Consider the following 25,390-nt stretch of genomic DNA (forward strand, 5'->3'; position numbering starts at 1 on the left):
TATCTATCTATCTATCTATCTATCTATCTATCTATCTATCTATCTATCTATTTATTTTGAGACAGAGTCTCACTCTGTCACCCAGGCTGGAATGCAGTGGTGCGATCTCGGCTCACTGCAAGCTCCGCCTCCCAGGTTCACGCCATTCTCCTGCCTCAGCCTCCCAAGTAGCTGGGCCTACAGGCGCCCGCCACCACGCCCGGCTAAGTTTTTGTATTGTTAGTAGAGACGGGGTTTCACCGTGTTAGCCAGGATGGTCTTGATCTCCTGACCTTGTGATCCGACTGCCTCGGCCTCCCAAAGTGCTGGGATTACAGGCATGAGCCACCGCCCCCCGCCTAGAGATTACATTGTAACTACATTCTAATAAAAAGTAAATCTTACTCTACACTTTCGCCTGTCTTCTTCAGGAGACACTGTTAGAAAGTGTTAAATCCGCAGGTACCAATGGCAATACATTTTTGATATGTAGCACTGAATTTGTCCTTATGTTCCTCAAAGGAAAGTTTTATCTTCTGTATCTTAGACATTCCTACCATCTAACAGGGCATACTTAGTATATAGTTGTAGTACAATCAGTGTTTTCTGAACTATGTGAAACAGTGGAATAATGAATGAATAAAAGGTATGCCTGAATTAATACATAATTTGGAAAAGCACAATATTGTTCTTAACTATCGTAAATTAAGATTGCTAGTACTCACACTTCTAGCAATCTTAACTTACTATAACAGCACTGAAAATAAAAATAAGCAAAAATGTTTGAAGCAACATAAGTCAAAATAGCCATTATCAACCTCATACCCTTTATAAAAGAAAGATGGAGCCTTTATCACACGGACAGTCTACTAAGTTTCTGCACCACATGACTTCCCGATTTAACAAGGTTGGTTATCTAGTTTTCTCTAGCAACCGTCAATGCTGCCCTAAGTCAAAACATAAATGTAAAGACTTAACAATAACCCTGAGGACTAGGAGGTACTTATATACTTTGCTTTCATATTTAACTATGGATACAAGCTATTGGAAAATTGTTAAGTGAAATAAAAATTTGCAACTTCCATTAATTTGAATATGTTTTAATATATGGATAATATATAGATATGCCAGTTAAGTAACATTCCTTAATATAATGTTTGTCTTTTTGTTGTTGAATTTTTCTTAGTAATAAAGTACAGCTTATAAATGCATGCCTTCTAACACTGCCTGCTATTCAGGACAGGTACATAACTGTTTCACACCTTTCTTTGTGCTGAGGATTTGTCTTAAAACATCTTGCCTTTTATGCTGTTAAGTCATTTATATAACAAATAAGCGCCAATCTCTTTCTTCCTTTTAGGATAGCTGTACCCTAGATGCACAAAAGGATTATGAAGGGGTGAAAAAGTCATTCAACTTTAATTGCTACAGTATAATACTAAAATTGCTATAATATAACATTATTAAAATAATAGTAATAGATTTTATCATAAATAAAAACATTAATATTTGATCTAATAAAGCTCTAGGGAAGTCTTTTTGGAAGTGCTAATTTGTGTTTTTAACATTGCAGGTCAATTTTTCTAAGAACTGTATATGCAGTTCCAGATTAATGAAAATCATTAAAGTAACTCAGACAGCAAAAAAAAATATAATTGATAAAGGACTGCATAAAGAAAGCTTTTTACCAAAGCATTTCTTTACTACTGGATATTATAGGCAAGTAAAAATGTTTTCTGATATATAGCAGAGCTTCTCTCTGCTGAGATAAGACATCTGTTTGTTTCCCAATGAAAGAAGACCCTAGCTACACGGATCATTTTCTTAGTGACAGCCCTGACAAGTTTGACATTTGTTTCATGAAGTGTTCTGAAACAGTCGTGAAGAAAATGTACCCTTTGAGGCTACTGGAAAGTAGACAGGCTTACCTCTTAATGTTTAAACTTGTTAATTCATACTCTAAAAAAACACACTGACTGTAACATCCTTGCAGATCTGCTAGTTATATGTGAAATTTCAAGACTGTGCACTCAATTAACAGTAACACCTAGAATATCAAATGACAAAATTTGGTTCCTTAGCCTTGCTCTTTTTACTTTGATAGAACTGTGGTGAAAATGGTAATTTCTAGGCACAGATGGACCATGTAATAATGGGCTGATACTCCAGGTGGCAATATGAGACTGAGTTATTCTAACAGAGAAATTAAATAAAAACACTGCCATATTTATCTTATCACTAAATAAAACTTGCAAGATTTTGTTTAAATGTTAGTCAGTTTGCTCTATCAATTTGTGATACAGGAGAACCTCTGTTTTTCTTTATTTATAAATGTGATTTCGTTCTCAAGATAGTTCAAAGAATTGATGGCAATTAATAAAACCTATCCATTCTTTTCCTTCCTCTTAGGAGGTAACCAGCTCCTAGCAATGGTCAACTATTTTAGCATCTGGAATTTATATCACTAAGGTAATACTTGGATACAAATTACACTCTATGAGTACAGATAACTTTATGTTTACCTTGTAGACTTCCAAGTTTAAAAGATTTCTTAAAATCTTGTTATCCTTTTATATAAAAGGATTATACAAAGGGGCAACTCTCCCTGTTACTTCTTTATATCTTTAGAGATGTTGATGTAAGGACCTTTATAATGGAGAAACATGGCAAACACCACCTTAACCAAATGGTCAAGTTTAATATCACCAATAATATATATTAACACCCTGATACGATGTACTAAAAAGGGCACATCACCTCTGGTTTGTGGTATCCTTCCCAACAGTGTATAACATAATTCTAATCTGAGAAAACATCAGATAAACCCCCTACAATGTAATTAAACAGTAGCCTTCAAAATGTCAAGGTCGGCTGGGCACGGTGGCTCATGCCTGTAATCCCAGAACTTTAGGAGGCTGAGGCAGGCGGATCACAATGTCAAGAGACCGAGACTATCCTGGCCAACATGGTGAAACCCTGTCTCTACTAAAAATATAAAAATTAGCTGGGTGTGGTGGTGCAAGCCTGTAGTCCCAGCTACTGGGGAGGCTGAGGCAGGAGAATTGCTTGAACCCGGGAAGTGGAGGTTGCAGTGAGCCAAGATGGTGCCACTGCACTCCAGCCTGGGCAATAGAGTGAGACTCCATCTCAAAAAAAAAAAAAAAAAAAAAAAAAAAAAAAGGTCAAGGTTACGAATGACAAGACTTGGAAATATCACAGACTGGAGGAGACTATGGGGATATGATGACTGAATGCAGTGGGAATCCTGGACTATATATTTTAAGGACATTAGTGAGAAAACTGGTAAAATTTAAAAATGGTTCATAGAGTAGTTAGTAGTAGCCTCTCAAAGTTAATGTCTTGGTTTCAGTAATTGTACTATGATTACATAAAATGGCAACACTACAGGAAGCTGGATAAAAGGCAATGGGAAATTTCTATACTATTTTTGCAATTTTTCTGTAAATTTAAAATTATTTCAAAGTAAAATGATTAAAGAAACAGAAAATAAAAATGGCTACTTAATGAAAGTTTCCTAAATTCAAATAAAGTAAGTAAAGTGTATGGGCAAAGATTTTATGAGAAAAGAAATGCAACGCACCTATAGCCTCTACACTGAAATATACAGCTATACTTAATAGTTTGCTTTCCATCCTTCTACCCCAAATTCCTAAGTACCTAAAATGTTCATAATGGTGATTTTTATTTTAACTGTGCCTTGCCACATTTTCTTGCTTTCCCACTGTGATCATAGATTACTTTCATAATCAGAAAATATAGCTTTCTTTTACTAAGTCCCTTTATAATTTGGCCATATGAATAAACTATTTCCAGAAATAAGTAAGAGTTACAAGACTCTATGATTACAAAGAGAAGATGTCATGTGTTTTTATTTTACCAAATATGTTCTTCATAGCAGGCAAACATACATGGAGGTACAACAATAAAATGAGGTGAGACGGTGCAGGCAGGCACTAACTTAAAATGTTTCTATAGTCTTATATTTTCTTTAGATTTTAAATATTCCTTTTACTAACCAGACAAGGAACAGTTATTATAACTGGATCCAAATTAATAGTCAGAATTGTCTCTATACTTTAATAATGTTTCTTTTAAAAGTGCAAGCATATATAGCTTTTAGGGAAAAAACATGTAGACAGACAACCTGTTCTAACTGTTGGTAGCTACGGGAACAAGTGTAGAGAAACAGACTACATCGTTTCAATCTGTGGTCAAAAAACTACATTCTTTTATTCATTTAAAAACATATGCTAGATATATAACTCTCAACAGCATTTAAAACTGTGTTTTTAATACAGAAATATGCTAGTGCTGCACAATGAAGAAAAAATTTATCTTAATAACTGGAAAAATACTGACGATAATGAAAATGTTTTAGGCAAAATGAGCACACTGCATGCTTCAGCCTGAAATTAATTAGAGTTTTTAACGTTTTACAATTTCACCATAATTCTTTAAATGGTGCATTTACTTCATAGTAATAAACACTTGGATCATTAAGCAAAGTGCAAAATGTGTGTGATATGCTACATTTAACAACCTTTGGCCTTTTTTTTTCTATACTTGTGCATTCAGTTTTCCAATGCATTGAATAAGCAATTGAAGACCACAATTAAATTTCCTGACTTTGCATATTTGAGATTCTTATTTAATTTAATACAAAAGGCAATTAATATACCATTTTACAACTGAATTCCAACTTTAGTGAGCCATGATAGATACTGAAATGAACTTACAAGAAATGCTTAATTAAATTTACTGTAAAAAGCATAAGAATTTTTTCGTATGACACAAGGTGCATATTTAATTAGAAATTCTAAGGCTATATTATGAAATTAAAGTAACTTGGGATGTTCTTAGTAAACTCAGCTCAAACACAGATATCATTAAGTAGAATAGAGCTCTTTTTTAAAACCTTACCTTTTTTCTCTATTTAGTGATTCAAACAAAGGATAATCAAAGAGATCTCCCTTTATTTAATACTACAACATTACATTCGTTATTTATTAATAGGAAATTTTTTAAAATAGCAAATAAGATAGAAAACGGGCAGTAATAAATTTCTAATTTCATATATGAGAATACATAAATAACGATTTCTTTTCGTGAGCAATCACTTCTCTCTCCAATTCATGATTCTGGAGCAGATTGAGTAGAGTAAGTTTTTAGCTCCGTCTGTAACTTTTTACTTCTTTGTGGCAGCTTTTCATAGCAAAGAAATGGGGCAGTGGTGGTGTATGCCTGTAATCCCAGCTACTTGGGAGTCTGAGGCAGGACAATCACTTGAACCCGGGAAGCGGAGGTTGCATCGTGAGCTGAGGTTGCACCAATGCACTCCAGCCTGGGTGACAACAGCAAAACTCTATCTCAAAAAAAAAAAAAAAAAAAAAAGAAAGAAAAAAACAACTTTGGATTTCCCATGTATGACCTCGGATCAAGAGGGACTATCTCTGTTCTGGGAAAAAAAAGGCCCTAAGGATTGGCATAGCCATCTGAAGAGGGCATATTTACACTAAGGGCAACAAAGATTAGTGAGTGAAAAGTAACAGTGGCAAAATACGATAAAGAAAGGAAAGGAAATGAATGATGGATGATAAGTATGAGTTAGGGTAGACTCTTAATGGGCACAATCCCAATTTGATAAATTTATATATTTCCATAAATATGAAAAGCTACAACTTTTATAATGGATATTTTTAGGTGTTTAAGACATCTGGCCAGGCGCCGTGGCTCACACCTGTAATCCCAGTACTTTGGGAGGCCAAGGTGGGTGATTATCTGAGGCCAGGAGTTTGAGACCGGCCTCGCCAGCATGGAGAAACCCCGTCTCCACTAAAAATATTAAAAAAATCAGCCGGTGTGATGGCGCATGCCTGTAGTCCCAGCTACTCAGGAGGCTGAGGCACAGGAATCGCTTGAACCTGGGAGGTGGAGGTTGCAGTGAGCTGGGATCGTGCCACTGCACTCCAGCCTGGGAGATAGAGCAAGACTCTGTCTAAAAAAAAAAAAAAAAAAAAAAAAGACAAAAAAAGACATATTTAAGATACGGTGCTAATCTGAAGGGGCTAAGAATATTGTAACAGCCTTTTCTGACAGGTGAATTCTTTTATGGTGGGTATGTTTGATAACCATGACGAACTTATGGTCTTGACAACAGAAAATTTTCCTTTGGGTAGTAAACTACTAATATCTGGGAAATATGCATGAAAGTGTATGCTAAAATCTATATTAGAGGCTCCTACATTGGTAACCTTCCTTCATTTATAATATTTTTATTTAAAAGTTATTACCTGCTTTTGAAATATTTAGGCAAAAATAATGTCTAAAAATGTTATCTAAAATCTAAATATTTTTATTTAAATAAAATATATTTTTATCTAAAAGTTATTACCTGCTTTTGAAATATTCAGACAAAAATAATATCTAAAAATGTTATCTAAAATCTAAAAATAATATCTAAAAATGTTCAAGATAGGCAAGATCACTAGTCAAATTACAGTTCCATACTCAGGAGATTTTCAGATTGAATAAAAATCAGTGATTGGCCCATTAAAATTTTCAGAGACATAAATGACTAGAAATTACTCAGCAATAACTAAGTTTGTCATACACACAAAAAAACAAGTATATTACTTATTCATTAATATAAGCAATAATCATGAATTGTTTAGGATTGGCCATTGTGGAAACAATGCCTTCTTTAATAGGACATGACAGCATTTTGTTTATCCTTCTCACGGGACAATGAAAAATTTAATACAACACTCAGCTCATTGTATCAAACTTAAAACTTGTACTGAGAGAAAAATATTTTTTTGCTTAGTCAGACCCTAAAATTAAGTTTTACCCAACTTCTATACTGCCATTAAAAAAAAGTCATGTTATCTCTATTCAATAAATGGTACTGGTAGCTGGCTAGCCATATGCAGAAGAATGAAACTGAATCCCTATCTTTCACCATATGCAAAAATTAACTCAAGATGTATTAAAGATTTAAATGTAAGACCTCAAACTATAAGAATCTTAGAGCAAAACCTAGGAAACACCATTCTGGACATCTGCCTATGGAAAGAATTTATGACTATGTCCTCAAAAGCAACTGTGACAAAACCAAAAATTGACAAATGGGACCTAATTAAACTCAAGAGCATCTCTACAGCAAAAGAAACTATACACAGAGTAAACAGACAAACTACAGAATGGGAGAAAGTATTCACAAACTATGCATCTGACAAAGATTTAATATCCAGAATCCATAAGAAACTTAATTCAACAAGCAAAAAACAAATGGCTTAATTAAAAAGTGGGCAAAAGACATGAACTTCTCAGAAGACATATAGCCAACAAACATATGAAAAAATGCTCAACATTACTAACTGTCAGCAAATGCAAATCAGAAATATCTCTCTTTTGAGACGGTATCTCATTGATACCATCTCACACCAGTCAGAATGGCTATTATTAAAAAGTCAAAAAACAATGATGCTGGGAACGCTGCAGAGAAAAGGGAATGCTTACACAGTGCTGGTGGGAATGTAAATTTTTTCAGCCACTGTGAAAAGTAGTTTGGAGTTTTAACTAAGAACAGAACTACTATTAGGTCCATCAATCCCATTACTGGGTATATCTCCAAAAGAAAACACATCATTCTACCAAAAAGACACATGCATTTGTATGTTCATTGCAGCACTATTTATAATAGCGAAGACATGGAATCAACCTAGGTGCCCATTAATGGTGGACTGGATAAAGAAAATGTACATATATAGCACGAAATACTATGCAACCTTTAAAAAGAATGAAATCATGTCCTTTGCAGCAACATGGATGCAGCTGGAGGCCTAAATGAATTAACTCAGGAACAGAAAACCAAATGCCACATGTTCTTACTCATAAGCGGGAGTACATTGGGTACACAGGGACATAAAGATGGCAATAACAGATTCTGGGGACTACTAGAATGGGGAGGGAAGGAGGGAATAAGGGTTGAAAAACTAACTACTAGGTACTAGAGTCATTATCTGGGTGATGGGATCAATCACACCCCAAAACTCAGCATCACACAATATATTCATGTAACAAACCTGCCCATGTACCTCTTGAATCTAAAATAAAAGTTGAAACTTTTTTTATTAAGTTGATAGAAGGGGAAAATTGTTTCTCATTCCCTTTTTATTTGCGTTTTGAATAAAAAGGAATATATTTTCATCTGTTTATTATTATAATTTTTTCTTTCTATAAATTGCCTTTCCTAAATTTTCTGTACTTTCAAAAATTAAATCGAACTTTTAATTTTGAGATCATTGTAGTTCACATGCAGTTGAAAGAAATAATACAGACATCGCTTGTAGCTTTTACTCTGTTTCCTCTAATAGTAACATCTTGCAAAACTGTAGTGTAATCTCATAACCAAGATACCCACATTGATAGAGTCAAGAATGTAGTTTACCTAATTTTTGCCCACTTTTCTATTGTGGTAATCATCTCTATTACGATTGGTTTGAATATTTTCTTTGAAAATTAAGAAAATCATTTCATAATATACATTTTTCTCTCAGAAATAAACAGAAAAATAACAATCATCATCTTTGGCCATTTTAATTGACATCACAATAAAAAGTAGAAGAAAATACTAAAAATATAATTTTATATTTCCTTTGCTGAGTCTTGATGTTCTGGGCAAACCATGGCACACGTTTACCTATGTAACAAACCTGCACATCCTGTATCCCAGAACTTAAAAAAAATAGTTATAGATCATACCATGTCAAAAACCAAAAACAAATAGAATTTATATAAATGGCATTATAACAATCTTAACATCACTTTAGAATAAATAACAGATATTCAAAAAATGAAAGTAACAAATTCTTAAGGAAAATAATATTACCTACATAAGAACTTGATTTCACTGTATCAAGTTTAGAAGATCCAGAGTGAAAATTATTATTTGCATTAAGATATAAAATAGCCTGATCTAAATATTCCAATACTTAAAATCTTTTGATATTATTATTAAAAGATATTATTAAATAGTTTAAAATGACAATTTTGAGACTAAGAAACAACTCAGTATCTAAATAACAAAATGTCTAGATAAAGATTTTCAGTTAGGAAATTTAGAAACTGTTTAATATAAGATGTCCTCAATGTACAATACCCTTGTAAGTAGAATGGTGTCAAGGTATTCATTTCAAAAGCCAATCAAATTCATAGATGGACTTCAGGCTAATCTGTAAGGAACTATGACATATATGGAACATCTCTCTTACTCTCTTATATTTTTCCTTAGAGACATCAAGTCATAGAATATTAAAGGTGAAAGAGTCCTAAGATATCTTATTTAAATCCCCATTGTATGTACGAAAATTCCACTAGATTGATAAAAATATGAAATCAATTTCTTCACAAAACTTTTAAAACTGCTTAGTGACTTAAAAATAAAACAACTCCCCAAACTGCCTTCCAAACTAAAATGATTTAAAACTACTTTGTTAAAGCAAAATAAAAAAAGGTAACTTTATAGTGGAGAAAGCTGACAAATACTATCTTGACTGATCGACCAAGGCTGACATAGTGATCGACCAAGGCTGACTAGTAATGTATAGTATGTATACCGACATTATGTTCCCCTGCTCTGATGCACAGAGAAGCAACATCACTTATGATCTATGGTAGCCTTCCCATTAAGGCACAAACTCAATCTAATGATGAGAAAATATTAAGCAAACCCAAATTGTGGGACATTCTACAAAATAACTGAAGAGTACTCTTCAAAAGTGTCAAGATCATGAAAGGTAAGGAAAAAGTAAAGAATTGCCACAGACTGGAAGAGATTGAGGAGACATAGTGACTAAATGAAACAGGAGATCCTGGATTGAATCTTGGTCCAGAAAAAGAACACTAGTGGCAAAACTGGTAAAATACAAATAAATTCTACAGTTTATTTAACAGTATTATTTTAAGATTAATTTCTTAGGTTTGAGAATTGTTCTGTGCTTATATAACATGTTAATCTAAAGAGAAGTTGGGTAAAGGGTATATCAGAACACTCCATACTATTTTTACAACTTTTTAAATCTAAAGTTATCTCAACAACAAAAATAAAACCAGACAAACATCTAATTTTTGTTAGATGATTCAGAAGTAAGTACATTTGATTTCAAGTACTATAAAGTTACCTGCCAAAATAATGTGCAGAGGCAATCAGAGTTATGGAAACCGGGGTTTCAGTATTTCTATCATATGGAAAGCTCATTACAGACTCCACACTATAAATGAGTATTTGTTGACAGCTAGTAGAATCATACAGTCATTCAGTAACACTGAGTGATGTCTAACACATGAAATTCATTGTCATGTTTTTAAACTCATGCAGTTTGAGAACCATTAGAAAATTATTCAACTGTAATATGGTAAAAATGTAATATAATCCGTTTTTATTTCTTCAACTGTAGTTTCTTTGGGAGGTAGATGTCCTTATTAATACTGACATTTTATCTCAGTACATTTAATCAGAGGTTTCAAAACGATGTCTACTATGTAGGGAAAAAGAGGTACTTAAGAAATTTCTCCATAGAAGCATCATTTGATCTAGGGTGGACTGAATTAAGAATAAAATGTCAAAACAAAGTAAAAATGTTTGGCAATCAACACCTTTTTTTTTTTTTTTTTTTTTTTTTGGTAACCCATTGACAGACTTTATTGTATTGATCAAATAATGTTCTCATTTTAGAAGAGTTTGGGATATATTTAGTCCTTTGACTCATGTTAGACATTTTGTTTTTTTAAGATGATACTAACTCTTGAAGTCACTTCTATTCCTAGAATCCTTCCTTTCTCCCTCCCTCAAAAATTTATTGAACAATGGTTGTGTGCCAGATACTAAGCAAGGTGTTGCAGAAAAATATGAATGAGATGTTTTATTGCCTAGAGGATCTCATGCTGCCGTGTGGTAGAGAGGCATGCAAATAATCACAGTGCAATGAAGAAAGTATATAATAAAGTGCATGAGGTATACATGGGGAGGTGATAAAGATAACTGAACCATGACAATATATAAGGACAGTATTTTTATGATTACTATGCTACAGAGTTCAGTTATGATATCAAAATAACATACACTTCCTCGTGCCCAAAGGTGAGTATTGTGAATCTTTAAAACAAATACTTCTCAATGTAACTTATACTGCTCTTTTAATGTAAACTCAACATCAAGGACTATATGCTTTGGAAATAAACTTAAGTGTAGAAAGTGAGTTTCTAAAACTTTACTACCAAGTGAACAGATTAAGTTGCCTCAAATATCCTTATTTCAAATGGAATGTTATTTTCCCCAGAGTGAACCCATTAATCTTCACAGTTTTATTGGTATTTAATAGCTCATTAGACATCTAAGTAACACATCTCCCATGGCACATTAATTTTTCATGGACTAAAAAGAAGTTGAATTTGCTTCAAGAAAAATTTAAAATACGATTTTAGAAAATTTCACACAAAAAATTCCTCAATAGTGGCACTTTATTATCAGTGTCAAAAATAACGTCCCTATTTTCACTATTTCCACATCTTGGATTTACTGGTTATGTCTTAGTTACTTTGCTTTTATTAAAGAATGATTAAATGTTTAAAACTCTTTTGAACTGTTACCATAATGAAAACCACCACTGGTATGTACTTAAATGATTCACAAAACAGGCCACTTGGCAAGTATCAAATTACTTATAAAGTTTGTCTGAAAATGCATTCATTTAGACAATGGTTTCTATTACCTATTAGCTACTCTATAAGTATTAAGTATTTCCCAATATTTCATAATATAGGCTATAAAATATAAGGAAAAAATTATTTTATACAATAAAATTTTAAAATATCTTACTTGAAAACAGATCTCCAACATGCTATATAAGCCATCTATTCATTCCTCCCTGATTGAACATCAACTAGCTAGCTATGTGTCAGGCACTGTGCTAATTGCTAAAAAACAACAAAAAAAATTGTATATGACAGACACATCCCTGCCTTACGGAGTTTACAATCTAACTAAAACGATCGATCACTCAAGTAACTGTATCATTGCAATTATGACACATTCAATGAAAGAAAAACATATTTCTATGTGGACTATTAGTAGAAGGATCTAAAAATTTCAGCAAAGTCCCCTACTCTCCAAAAAATGATTAATACGTTGAGACATGAAGGATAAGAGTTGGTCAAGCAAACAATGGAGGGAAGAATATTCTAAGTAAAGGGAGCAGTAGGAAGGGCAAGTCAGCCAAAGCCCAGTGAGAAAGAGCAAAGTAGTGGAAAATAACACAGAAAGGTTGGGAATTCTGCTTTTCTGGTTCTAGCACTACACAGTGCTCACGGCTGGTTACTTCTGACATACTTCATATTTGTTCTGTTTCTTCTATGCAATTGCGTAGTGGAGGAAATTTCGGCTTTGTTGTCAGTGACTGGCAAACCTAGATTCGAATCCTAACTGTGATACCTACACTACCCAAAAATACTTTGAAGAAATCACTTAAACTATTAGAACCTTGTTTTCTCATCTATAAAATGGCAATAACTACTTTTGATGACTAAAATTATTAGACAAAATAAAATGTGAGGAGCTTAGCACAAATCCTGGCCCACAGAAAGCACAATAAAGTCTATTCTTTCCTCTTTCTAGGCTTAACTTTATGACAGGTTTTAATGATTAATGACATACTGCTGTAGTGAAGATAGGTACCTACAGATAGACAGTAAGGATCCTCTTCAAAAACAGGGCTTTTTTTTTTTTTTTTTTTAACTAAATAACCATCATTATGTTATTAAATAGAAGCCAATTCTACCTATGTCACTAATTTCTTGATCTTGCAATTTCAACTGTATTACAACATAATTATATTATTCATAGACAACAAGAATAAATAAATAAATTGGGTGAATGATTACATTTAAAGACATTTGTTCCTAAGTAGTAATTAGGAAAAGGCTATTAATTAAATAATTCCTCCAAGTCACACTATGGGCATTTGATCAGCAATTTTAACTGAAGTTCTTCCCAGAGTTACCCCATAGTCTGCAAGATGTTGTCATTGTAGAGAATGTAAACTAATGCTCTTTCTCTCTGAATAAGGCAATAATGTTAGCATGATAGTCCAACTGATATGAAAACAATATTGGGAATCTAGGAAGGACCAATATAGGTCTAGGTAGGACCATTATTTAGAAGACTAAATAATGATTTGGTACAGAAATTAGACAAATATAGTTTATTAAATTGACTTAAGGCCTTTTTAGGTATATAGTTGCTTAAAAGAAAGCAGGCCACATTCTTACAAATACAAAGCATTTTTATCTTTGTAACTTTCATTTTTAGAAATATTGACTACTGGAATTGGAAGAGAAATTAAAAGTAATTTAATTCACCTTCTTGAAATGGTGTTTAATTTTTGTTTTTCTTTTATATATGGAAATGTGCAGACACGCACATACTCAAGTGGATGTGATTTTTAATTGAGGAACTCTGTATACATAATATCAGTATTCCTTAATATAAATACAATAGTAATTATTTAGTAAATAGTCCAAGTGACAGCAATGAAGTTTCACTGCAATGTAAATTCCATATAAATAACCTGGTTAAATCCATTAGTTTCTTTCAAATGTGTTGTCTATCATTATCATGGTAGACCCTATTGGAGACATGAACTGACTCTGGATAAGACACATATGAAAGCCTACAGGGGAGCTTCTGGGAAAATATTCCTTGTTATTAAAACACACACACACGCATGCATGCGACAGGGACCACTTCCATAGGCTTGCCTCTATGTATTATAATGTGAGGACACAATACTTGGAGACCGTGTAGCCATCTTGTGGCCATGGGAGTAAGTCTAAGGTTAAAAGTCAATACACTGTGAATCCTATAACTACCCAATTTTCTCAATTTTGAATATACAGGGTATGAAATATTAAAGTAGGTGGGTTTTCTGTTAAAGAATCCTTACCAATGACAATATTGGCCTCTTAAATTTCTTCTAGTTCTATGAGTTTTTCCCTTATCTTTAATGCTGTCCTTAGAACTCGACTATCCTTTGATAAAAGTTAACAGGAGACGACTCTAAATGGCCACAATTGCCAACTATTTTATGATGACTTTCTCATTTATATCTTCAGCCCTCACATCTATACCATGCTTTAAACTCATATATCCAACTGCTACTTGTCTCCACTAAACTTTTTAATTAGGACCTCAAACATACCATGTACAAAGCCAAATTCTTGATTCCCGTCCCTCGACTTCCCCTATCCACACTAAAAATGCCTTATACCTCTCTTGGTCTGTAACACTCACTTGTTCAAACACAAACTCTAGGGGTCATTCCTTAATTCCTCTCTTTCTCTCATACTTTATAGCCAACTCTTGCTGTCTTTATCACCCAAGGTATCTAAAATCTGTTTAGTGCTTTCTATCTCCACTGTTACCATCTTAGTTCAAGCTATCATGTTTCTTGCCTGTGGATTAATCCAATAGCTTCCTGATCAGTCTCCTTGTTTTGGTTTTATAATTGTATACCTATTCTTTATATAGGAGGCAGTAATCTTTGTAAAATACACATTACATCACAATCCACCCATGCTTGAAACTCCCTAGTAGCTTTGTATTTAGGGTAAAATTCAAACTACTGCCATGACCTAGAAAGTACATCAGCAGGCCCGTCTCACCTTTCTGGCTTCATTGACTTCTCCAATCTGCTCACAAGTTCAGTTTCTTCACCTGGCTCCAAACATGCTGCTCTTCCCTCTGATTCCTGAACAAAGTGCACTAGATGTTTCCTCTGACTTTGATTCTGTATGGTTCATTTTTCTTGTCATGCAGGTTCAATGAATGAGGAGTTCTTTGACCTTATGTCCAAAATCTGCCCTTCCTCCATCACTCAGATTGTTTTCCGTAACATTTATTACAATAAAATGATCATCTACTTGGTTATTTACAGACTGTCTGTCTTCCTTTACTAGAATGCATGCTCCACGACAGCAGATTCTCTGTTTTTCTTACTACAATATCCTTAGAAGTTAGTCTTATTCCTATCATATTGTAGCCTTTCAATGAATAGTTCTTATAAAAAGTTCCCGGACATATGAATGAATTCCCTACTATATAGAAGCACGGGAATCAAGTAAATAATAATTTCGACTTTTGAGTACTTCCTAAGTATATACAAAATATATAATGAATATATTATTAAAGGCTTGTATTTATATTCGTTATTTATAATCCTCACAAAAGCCAGGCAAGATAAATATTATTGTTCCTATGTCCCACTGAGGAAACTGAAGATTGGTGACACTCAGGAACTGCCCTTGGTCACATATCCAAAAATATTAGAGGAGCTAGGATTCCAAACTTAGCTCTGACTACAAGAAGTATTCTTTTTTCAATATACCGTATGTACAGTTAGAATTGCTTGTGATAAATTTTAAAAGCTTCACATACTTTTCCAAAATAATTCAATTTTTGCTCAATGGATACTGACCAGATTATTATTCAGTTATTTTAAAAGGTCCTAAGTCTATCTTGAAGTACTGATCAAAAGCAATTTTCAAATCCCAAACAGCTTGACAGTTCTGCTACCTGAAGATTATTTACGAAAATTTTGGTAAACATATTAACTCTCCTTCTAGTTTTTCAACTATTCTGAAAATATTTAGGTTTATTGTGGTATACTTCTTAAATCTCATGAAGATACAGAAATACAAGAGGAAAAAGGTATATTGGGAAAATGTTACAAGGATCAGCTTCTGAGGAACATAAAATTCTGTCATTACCTTGGAATGACTGTTCTTATGTCTTAAAATACACTCATATAGTAGCTTTCTCAATTCTTTAACAGCTACTTACAAAATAAGTTATTTCCAAGTAAGAAAAAAATGGCCTTTATTTGTAAGAAGAAGAATCACAAGCCTCTACAGAGCCAGGTCCATGCAGGACTCGTGGGGCTCTTAGGAACATTAATAGCTCAAACTCAAGAGTCTTAAAGGAAAATCTCAAAATACTATTAAATTGACTACAAAACTCTGACACAATGCTACAGTTAAAAACAACAACAACAAACATGAAGTTATAAATTTATTTATTTTGAGACAGGGTCTTGCTGTTGCCCAGGCTGGAGGGCAGTGGTGTGATCATGGCTCACTGCAGCCTCCTCAACCTCCTGGCCTCAAATGGTGCTCTGGCCTCAGCCCCCCAAGTAGTTGGAACTATAGGTGTGCACCACCACAACCAGCTAATTAGTTTTTATTTTTTGTAGAGATGGTGGTCTCACTATGTTGCCTAGACTGGTCTCAAACTCTTGGCCTCAAGCGATCCTCCCACCTCGAGTTCCCAAAGTGTTGGGATTATAGGTGAGAAACACTGTGCCTGGCCTGAAGTTATAAATTTAAGTATATAAAAATGAGAAAATACATAGAAGTTAATGACTTCATAGTGACACTATGTGGCAATCACGTTGTTCAATAAAAATACTTTAAATGTTTAGTAAGTGCTATTTCTCATAATATAGATGTTCAATAATTACTCAAAAATTTAAATTTATATTTCTTCATTGCATTATGACAGGTTTTTTTGTCTAAGATTTTATTTTGCTTTTCTTATTTTTAAAATTATTGATGTATCTTTTATTGTAAACAGAAAACCCATTAAGACAGTGTAGTCCTTTTAATTTTCTTTTAAAGTAGAAAATAAACTGTACTTGAATGTTTGTACATTTCAAACTTTCAGGATTGTTTGAAACCTTATTAACATAGTGAATTTCAAAAGACTGATTAAACCAGGAATACAAGTGAACCACAGTAGACATTTGAGACTTTGATACCAGTTTGAACTCTTAGAATCTAAGCAGCCTGAATCATTGTTAGAAGACTCAGCACAGAAATGATATATCCCATAATTAATTTGTGTTACATGTTTCACACACACCACATACAGCACAATAAATATCTAAAAATATGCTGATTTCTAGAAAGCTATATAGAAAACTTGGTAATATTCTGTTTTCTGGAAAAAACAGAGGATTCTAATATACAAATAAATATGCATTATTTAAAGTAAGCTTTACTTAAAAATTTAACGATGCAAATTAAAGAATGAGAAGAAAGAAATAAAAATTCCCACTTCCTTGCTCTTTCCTGTCCTTCTTTCTTCTTTTATTCATTCAGTAGTTATGTCGTGAATTCTTATGATGTGCCATATGTTCAGGACAGGGAGGAGAACAGAGGTGATCTCCATTCTCAAGAAAATTATACACTTGAAAGGCAAACCTGCGTTCAATTTATGCCTCCATTCTTCTTTATAGCCAGCAAACACAGAAACTTTCATGTTTCTTTAGCATATCAAATTATTTTATTATAAAATGTTTCCTGCACAACAGTAACCATAACTATAACCAGTAACAATAACCATAAGCATTCTAACGCTTATGGTAGCTCTCTTGGATGTTCTTTCCCCATCCCATTCTCCTCCCTTCCTTCGTGCCAGATGTGACCAATACAATGAATTGAATATTAATCACTCCCTGGCATATTGTTGTACCTCAACATTTCATATGAATGTATAATGCTATGTAAATCTTCCATGACTTGGAATGTATTTTCGACATTACATGTATATATTTATCCATGTTATATTTAATATAACATATATGTTTTTCATATCAAAAGCTAGCCTCACACACCAGAAACATTCAAATTAAAGTAACAATAAATATATCACTATTATTTCATCTTATTTTAGAGATGTTAGCCAACACAAGCAGAAAAGAGAAAGATATGAAGTATAAAAATTGTAAAAGAAGAGGTGAAACTATCCTTACCTGCTGTATACTTAGAAATATCAAAAACAATCAAATGAAACACTATTATAAACAAGATAATTCAGTGAGAATCTCTATTCACACATGTGGAAAATCATCAGGAGATAACAAAAAATAAAACTACAGATTATTTAAGACAACTTTCAAATTCTGTATCAGTATTCTTTTGTTTATCTCCCTAAATTTCAAGACTGATTAAAAGGAATACTGCCCACCAAGTGTAGTTCTAGGAAGAGCAAATTGATATATTAAGTAAGTAATTTGCATTCAAAAGATAAATCAGATGCCAAGGTAAGTTGCAATAGACTGTCAACAGATTTCTAGACTATTTTTCTTTAAAGGGCTGTAAGATGTGAGAGCTAGAAGGTATCTTATTTAAAAATCATTTGATCTATTTTTTTTTTGTAGTTTGTAGATAGAAAAGCCATTCCCAGAATACATAATGAACTTCCCCAGAGTCCCATAGCCAATTGGTAGAGTTAGAATCAGAATTTATGTCTTCTAAGTTGTAGTCAGGAATAGACCGCCATGGTGAGTCAGCACTGACCATAATGAGTCAATATGACTTTAGATCAAATGATGGCAAATCAAGCATGTTAAAAAAAATTTTGTGTGTGTGCATCCCATGAATACATCTTTTTGAAACAATTGTCATGACCTTACCTAAAACATCTACATGAGCACAGCAGAAAATGCACAGGCTTTGGGGTCACACAAATCTATTTTGAATCCTGCTTTGGCACTTACTATTGGTTTGACTCTGTGAAAGGCACATGACCCCTCAGTCTCAGTTTTCTTACCTGTAAAATGAAAACAAAACAAAAACCCCTATTTCAAATAATGACTTCGGGTTTAAATAAACAAAAACGATTAGGTATGCAAATTATGCTAGTAAAATGTTTATAACACAGTAAAAGTACATATTCAAAACAATGTTAGCTATAGTTATTATAAAGTTTAAAATATATTTCCAAATACTGCGGTTCAAAGTTGAGCTCAGATGCACAGTTGATGAAAGTGCTTTTTCTTCTAACTAGAATTAAAATAAACATTTTGCTTCCTTTTCTAAAAGTTGTTGTATTTTAAGAATTAAACTTATGTAAATGTTTATATTTGTTTTTTAACCTACAAATGTATATCTATTATGTGTCAGGTTCGGTTCTGGGAAATGGGGTAATAGTGGTGAACAATAGCATATCATCCTCATGGCCTTAAATTTCAACAGAAAGAGTCAGACAACACACTGTTAACAGATAAGTAATTTCATATTTTGATACAGTGAAAGAAACAGGGTAAAGGGACAGAAAGTATGTGAGCACATGTTCTCTTAGGCAAGGTAGTCAAGGAAGCCCCTCTACAAAAGAGCTGACATTTGAGCAGAGACCTGAATGATTTGAAGGAAACAGTCATGTACTGATCTGTGAGAAGAGAATGTACAGGCACAGGGAACAAGGGCAAGAGCCCTAAAATAGAAATGAGCACAGCATGTATTAGCAGAGGAAAGGACAGGAAATCTAGCGTAAGATGAAAAATTATGTTGACTACATAGCCCATAATGGTTATTTGATTTGCAGTGGGAAGCCACTGGAGGGTTTAAGAATTTAAATAATATGATTTGCTTTTGGGTTTTAAGCTTAATCTGGTTGTAGTATAGAGAAAGATAGGTAGAAATTAGGAAAGAACACAAATACAGAGATAAGCAAGCAGTCTATTGCAAACAAATCAGGAATGATGGTAACCTGGAGTACTGTAACATAGTCAGAATGGAAAGAAGTATGATACGCTTTGGAATTAAACAAATGAAAGTAATTAGGAATGATTACTTTGCTTCTCGTTCTCAAAAATGATGAGACTGAGGTGGGAAAGACTGTGGGAGAAGTAAATCGTGATGGGAATAGAGAAGAATCAAGAAACCAATAATTCTATTTTGGTAACATTAAGTTTGAGCCAATCTTTAGTTATCTAGTGGGAATGTCAGGCAAACATTCGAATATATGAATTTAGATCTCGGAAGAAGAGTTTGTGGATGGTATTACACATTTAAAAGTCCCCCAAATACAGGTAAAACTGCATGCAATCACTCAGGGACATACAAATAGAGAAGGGCCACAATGACCAAGCCTTAGTAATACAACTTGAGCACAAATGGAGAATTCAGCTAAGAAAACTGAGAAGGGTCTGCCAGTTACAAACAAAGAAAATTAGAAGTCATGAAACCAAGAAAAGAAAATGTTTCAAGAGGGAATGGTCGACATTGTTAAATGACATTGAGAGGTCAAGTAAGATTCAGACAGAGGCATAACTATTGGGTCTGACAAGAAAGAGATTGTAAGTGACATTTGTAACAAGAGTCATTGTAGTGGAGTAATGGGGACCAAAGACTGTTCAAAATAGCTAAAATAGGGAATGAGAGATGCTATTTTGCACTGCACCCTTCCTCCTTAATTTCAGGAACATGGATAATAAGTGGAGCTGTAGCAGCCATCTTCGAATCATAATGGAAAGACCAAAAGAATCATGGTAAAAATCACTCCTGATGGCCTTGAGCTGCTATCTCTGGACTTCTTAAGTGTTATATTTTATATGTCCTATATTTAACCAAACCTTTCTTGCAGCATAAAAATATATCCTGTACACCCAAACAACACATATGGCTCTCTATTCTAGTTTCTCAGCTTTCAGTTTGAATAAAAAATAGGCTGAGTGTGGCGGCTTATGCCTGTAATCCCAGCACTTTGGGAAGCTGAGGTGGGCAGATCCCTTGAGCTCAAGGAGTTCGAGACCAGCCTGGGCAACATTGTGAAACCCAGTCTCTACTAAAAAATACAATATTAGCCAGGTGTCATGGCATACGCCTGTATTCCCAGCTACTCAGAAGGCTGAGGAGGGAGAATTGCTTGAGTCCAGGAAGTTGAGGCTGCAGTGAGCTGTGATCGCACCACTGGACTCCAGCCTGAGTATCAGAGTGAGACTCTGTCTCTAAATAAATACATAAGTAAATAAAAACCAAAAAAGCTGTGTCGTTGATTTGCACAAAAGTGAGTCAGTTGCATTTATTGTAAACAGAACATGCTTCATCATCTTATTTTATATTTACATGTCCTAGTTATGCTGGAAATGACCATGTGGAGCTAACCGTATGTATGAAAGGAAAATCTCAAACATAGTAGAGTTCTCTAAATGCTTCTGTAAAAATGTACATATATGTTGCCCTATACCCCCAACCATAGATAGATACTCAAATTCAAATATCTCAATTTCAATTTAGTGTCCTGAGAATTATCTCTACATGACTGTAATCAGGGGGTATATAATATTTTGTAGTCTTTCACGTATTTCTTAAAACATTTCCAATTCTGGTGAAAAGGAGAGACATGGAGGTGAGGAAATGGAGGTCCTGAGTCTAGACAACTATTTACAAATTTTGCCATAGTCCAGAAATGGGGCAACAGCTGGAGAAGGCATGAGGACAAGGTTAGAGTCTCTGAAGAATAGAATCTGTTAAAACATTTGTTTGTCAAAGAAAATATTGAAGAAGAAATTCCTCTTGAAGGAACAAAGATACTTCCCATCTGATACTCCTGTGACATTAGTCTCTAAAGTCTTAAATCATATTAAAATTATTTCAAAATATAATTTTGTAATTTGTAAGTATATATGAATACATTTGTAATGTATGTAAATATATGTGAAATAGTCTATTGAAGAAATTCTGACACTTTCACTGTAAAGCACTAGAAACTGTCAAAAAACAGAATATCTTGACCATAGATTTTCATTTAAATATAATAATGTAATTTAATTAATAATAGTTTGTGATAAATTTAGGCTCAACAAACTCAAGAGTTATCTGCCATTGCTTTTAAAAAAACTAATGAGAATATAACTTATGCTTTTACATTTTCCTCAGTTTGCTTTCTGATGATAATCCAACAAGTATAGCATATGGTAATGTCTAATGTATATGATAGAAGTAAAAGAGCAAAACATTAAAAGGTTCCGGCATCTATGATGTTAATTTACTGTTTTAATAAAATAAGATCATAACAATATTCCATATATCTATAATGCATGTTACTTTTCATGTTCATTAGTATATTTCCTTGTGGTACAAACAAAAGCACAGTTATTTGATCAGAGAAGTAGTTCTTTAAATAGTTTGATTAAGTATATTAATATAATTTTAAAATAAAGCTGCTATTGAAGTGCTGCTTTAGGGCAATGGTAGTGTTAAAACTGGAAAAAATGCTTTCATAATTATAAAAAGTGAATCAGCACTTTTATATTATAAGAATTTGGAAATGCTCAATTTTTTTCTGCTTATAGTGAAGTAACTGCCTAATGAATTTGGAGATTTGCTCATTTTCAGTCTATGTAAGTTTCAGCAACAATAATTATAGCATAGTGACTTTTTAAAAAAAGTGAATTTTTCAGATATGAAGGATATATGCACAATCTAGGAAGAACTGTTTTTCCTCCTAGAGCCTCACTGAAATGGCCAATGGAATTTTAAAAAATTAGAAAAAGAGCAAGTGAGGACATACATGTTTACTAGTACTGAAATGAAGGAAAAACTTCCACCACATTTTAAAAATATCAAGAATATTTTGCTGGGACCTTTCAAACCAGATGAATTCCCCTGCCACCTGCACACCCCTGCTGAGGATTTAATTTTTTTAAAATCATTTTTATAATGGTGGTATAAAATAGACATAAAAATTACCATCTTAAGCATTTTAAGTATACAGTTCAGTGGTGCTAAATATTTATATGGTTGTGAAGCCATCACCATCATTCATCTCCATAACTCTATCTTGTAAAACTAAAATTCTGTTCCCGTTTGTACCATACAAAATACCCTATCCTCTCCCTTCCCTACCCCCTAGCAACTATTACTCTACTCCCTGTCTCTATGATTTTTTACTACTCTTACTACCTCATATAAGTGGAATCACAGTCTCTTGTCTTTTTGTGACTTTTTGTGGTTTATTTTACTTAGCATAATGTTCTTAAGGTTCATTTATGTTGTAGTACATCTCAGATTTTCCTTTTTTTCTCCCACATCACCACAAACATTTATCATTTGTGTTACGAACATTCAAAATCCTCTAACTTTTTAAGAATATACACTAAATTACTGTTAACCATATTCAACCTACAGTGCTATAAAACATTAGGAACATTAGTAAATATAATTATATATTATTATATAAATATCATATTACATTTAATTATATTTTATATAGTATTATAAATTATAGTGCTACAATAAACATGGGGTACAGGTACATAGTTCATAAATTACAATGCTGCAATAAGCATGGGGGTGCAAGTATCTCTGCAATAAACATGGGGTATAGGTACATAATTTATAATTATATATTATAGTGCTGCAATAAACATGGGGGTGCATGTATCTCTTCAATATACTAATTTCTTTTCCTTTAGATAAACACCCAGTAGTGTGATTGCTGGGTTATAAGTTAGTTCTACTTTTAGATTTTTGAGAAACATCCATACTGTTTTCCATAATGGCTGCATGAATTTACATTACCATCAACAGTATACAAGACTTCCCTTTCCTCTGCATCCTTGCTACCATTTGCTATTTTTTGTCTTTTGATTATGGCCATTATAACTGGGATGAGAAATATCATCATGGTTTGATTTGCAATTCCCTGATGATTAGTGATGTTGAGCATCTTTTCACATACTTATTGACTGTTTGTATGTCTTCTTTTGAGAAATTTCTACTCAGATCCTTTTTAAAATCGGACTATTTGAGGTTTTTTTTGCTGTTTAGTTGTTTGAGTTCCAGGTATGTTCTACAGAGCACTTATTGGGTGAATACTTTGCAATTACTTTTTTCCCCCATTTTATAGGTTGTTTCTTTATTCTGTTGATTGTTTCCTTTGCTGTACAGAAGCTTTTTAGTTTGATATAGTCCCATTTGTCAATTTTTGGTTTTGGTACCTGTTTTAAGAGTACCTTGGGTTTTTCTTCCAGTTTTCATGTCACTAGTCTAGATACATTTTCTACACCATAAACATCAAAAGGATAAAGGTTATGACCTGCAAGAATACTAGAGTATTCCCCTGTACAATTAGTGGGTGTTACACTTACAAGATGCTTAGTAGTTATTTGTTAAATAATGGTAAAAAGAAAAGCTAGAAAAACATACACCAATATGCAAATAGCAGTAATCTCTGGAAGGTAGGTCATGACTTTTATTTTCTTTATCTTTTCTTTATTTTTCTGCTTTTTCCAACTAATCTATAATAAACATGCATTATTTCCATAATGAAAACAAAATAATACAGTCAAAAATGTATTATTTCTTAAAGTGACCTGTCACTTAATTCCTTATTAAATAAATCATAGATAAGGAACAATATTAAAAAAATTGGCTGGGCATGGTGGCTCATGTCTATAATCTTAGCACTTTTGGGGCAGAGGCGGGAGAATCACTTGACCCCAGGGGCTTGAGACCAGCCTGGACAACATAATGAGACCTAGTCTCTACAAAAAACAAAAATAAATTAATGTTTCATGGTTATTTACAGAAAACATTTAGGCTAATTGAGGTTTATATATTTTATTTACAAATTATTATAGCATATTATCTTCAAAAAATTATTTAGGCACACATTTTAGTACTATAAACCATAGTTCAATATAATTTTGTTTTTACATTGTTGAAAAAGCCAATTATCAAGCCAAATTCAAGAAATATAGATTCCCAAAGCAAGGCAAATATTTCTGACAAAACTAAAATGCTTTATATTCCTGATTTCTAAGTGATGCAAATCAAATAGATAACTTTTTCCTATTCTATACAAATATTTCACTGTACAACAAGATATAAGCAGTAATAAATTATAGGGCTACAATTTCTGTGTGGGAAGAAAATTCTAGATTTTTTTTAACTGATAGCTTGTATGATATTAGCCAATTAACCCTTAAGTCATTAAAGGAGTGTTATCAATGTATACTTAGAATAACAATTTGTTTCTGAAAACTTACAGTAGAAAACTGTAATCCAGTCACATAGGAACTATTTCATTTATATTTTATTGCATCTTGGGAGTTTTGTGAAAATCTTGGATAGTTAACAAGTGACTAAAGCAAACTCTTACCATCATTTATTCCCCTATCAAACCTAACAGGATCTTCTTTATACTAAGGTTTATGATGATGATAGGTTAAACTTGTCACAAGGATTTTTAATACTGCTTTTCTACTTTAATATATGGAAGACACATTTTCAAGAAGGAAAACGCTGATGTTATCTTGGTTATAAGCTTGCTGCTGAAATGATTTAGATAGTTTTCTTTTCTACACGATATCAGAATAAGGCACTTCTTTTCAAGCAATGAATTATAGCTGATACTTCAAACTTATTCTGTTTGCATTTCCTAGTCCAAGAAAATGATAAAACATAAATATTTATTCTATATAAACAGAACAGGCACAAGATGCAGATAAAAATGATCCATTATGGAGCAGTGAATAATTGCTATGTGTAT

General features: G+C 33.1%; 1 protein-coding gene across 9 annotated transcripts in view; it reads right to left on the minus strand.

Annotated features, from left to right (window-relative positions):
• PHF14 (PHD finger protein 14) overlaps positions 1 to 25,390 on the minus strand; it is a 200,398-nt gene that overhangs the window by 1,668 nt on the left and 173,340 nt on the right. For 5 of the 9 annotated variants that reach the window (XM_031936051.1, XM_023224837.2, XM_031936052.1 and 2 more), the window contains one exon: positions 14,719 to 14,804. The exons of 2 other annotated variants lie outside the window; for them this stretch is intronic. In XM_031936051.1, the coding sequence (XP_031791911.1) occupies positions 14,719 to 14,804 (86 nt within the window). Of the gene's footprint in view, positions 1 to 14,718; positions 14,805 to 18,527; positions 18,665 to 25,390 lie in introns of all 9 variants that reach the window. 2 more of the 9 variants (XR_002734259.2, XM_023224842.2) reach the window with 2 other exon arrangements.

Source organism: Piliocolobus tephrosceles, chromosome 8, assembly GCF_002776525.5.
Source record: "Piliocolobus tephrosceles isolate RC106 chromosome 8, ASM277652v3, whole genome shotgun sequence".
Taxonomy (NCBI): domain Eukaryota; kingdom Metazoa; phylum Chordata; class Mammalia; order Primates; family Cercopithecidae; genus Piliocolobus; species Piliocolobus tephrosceles.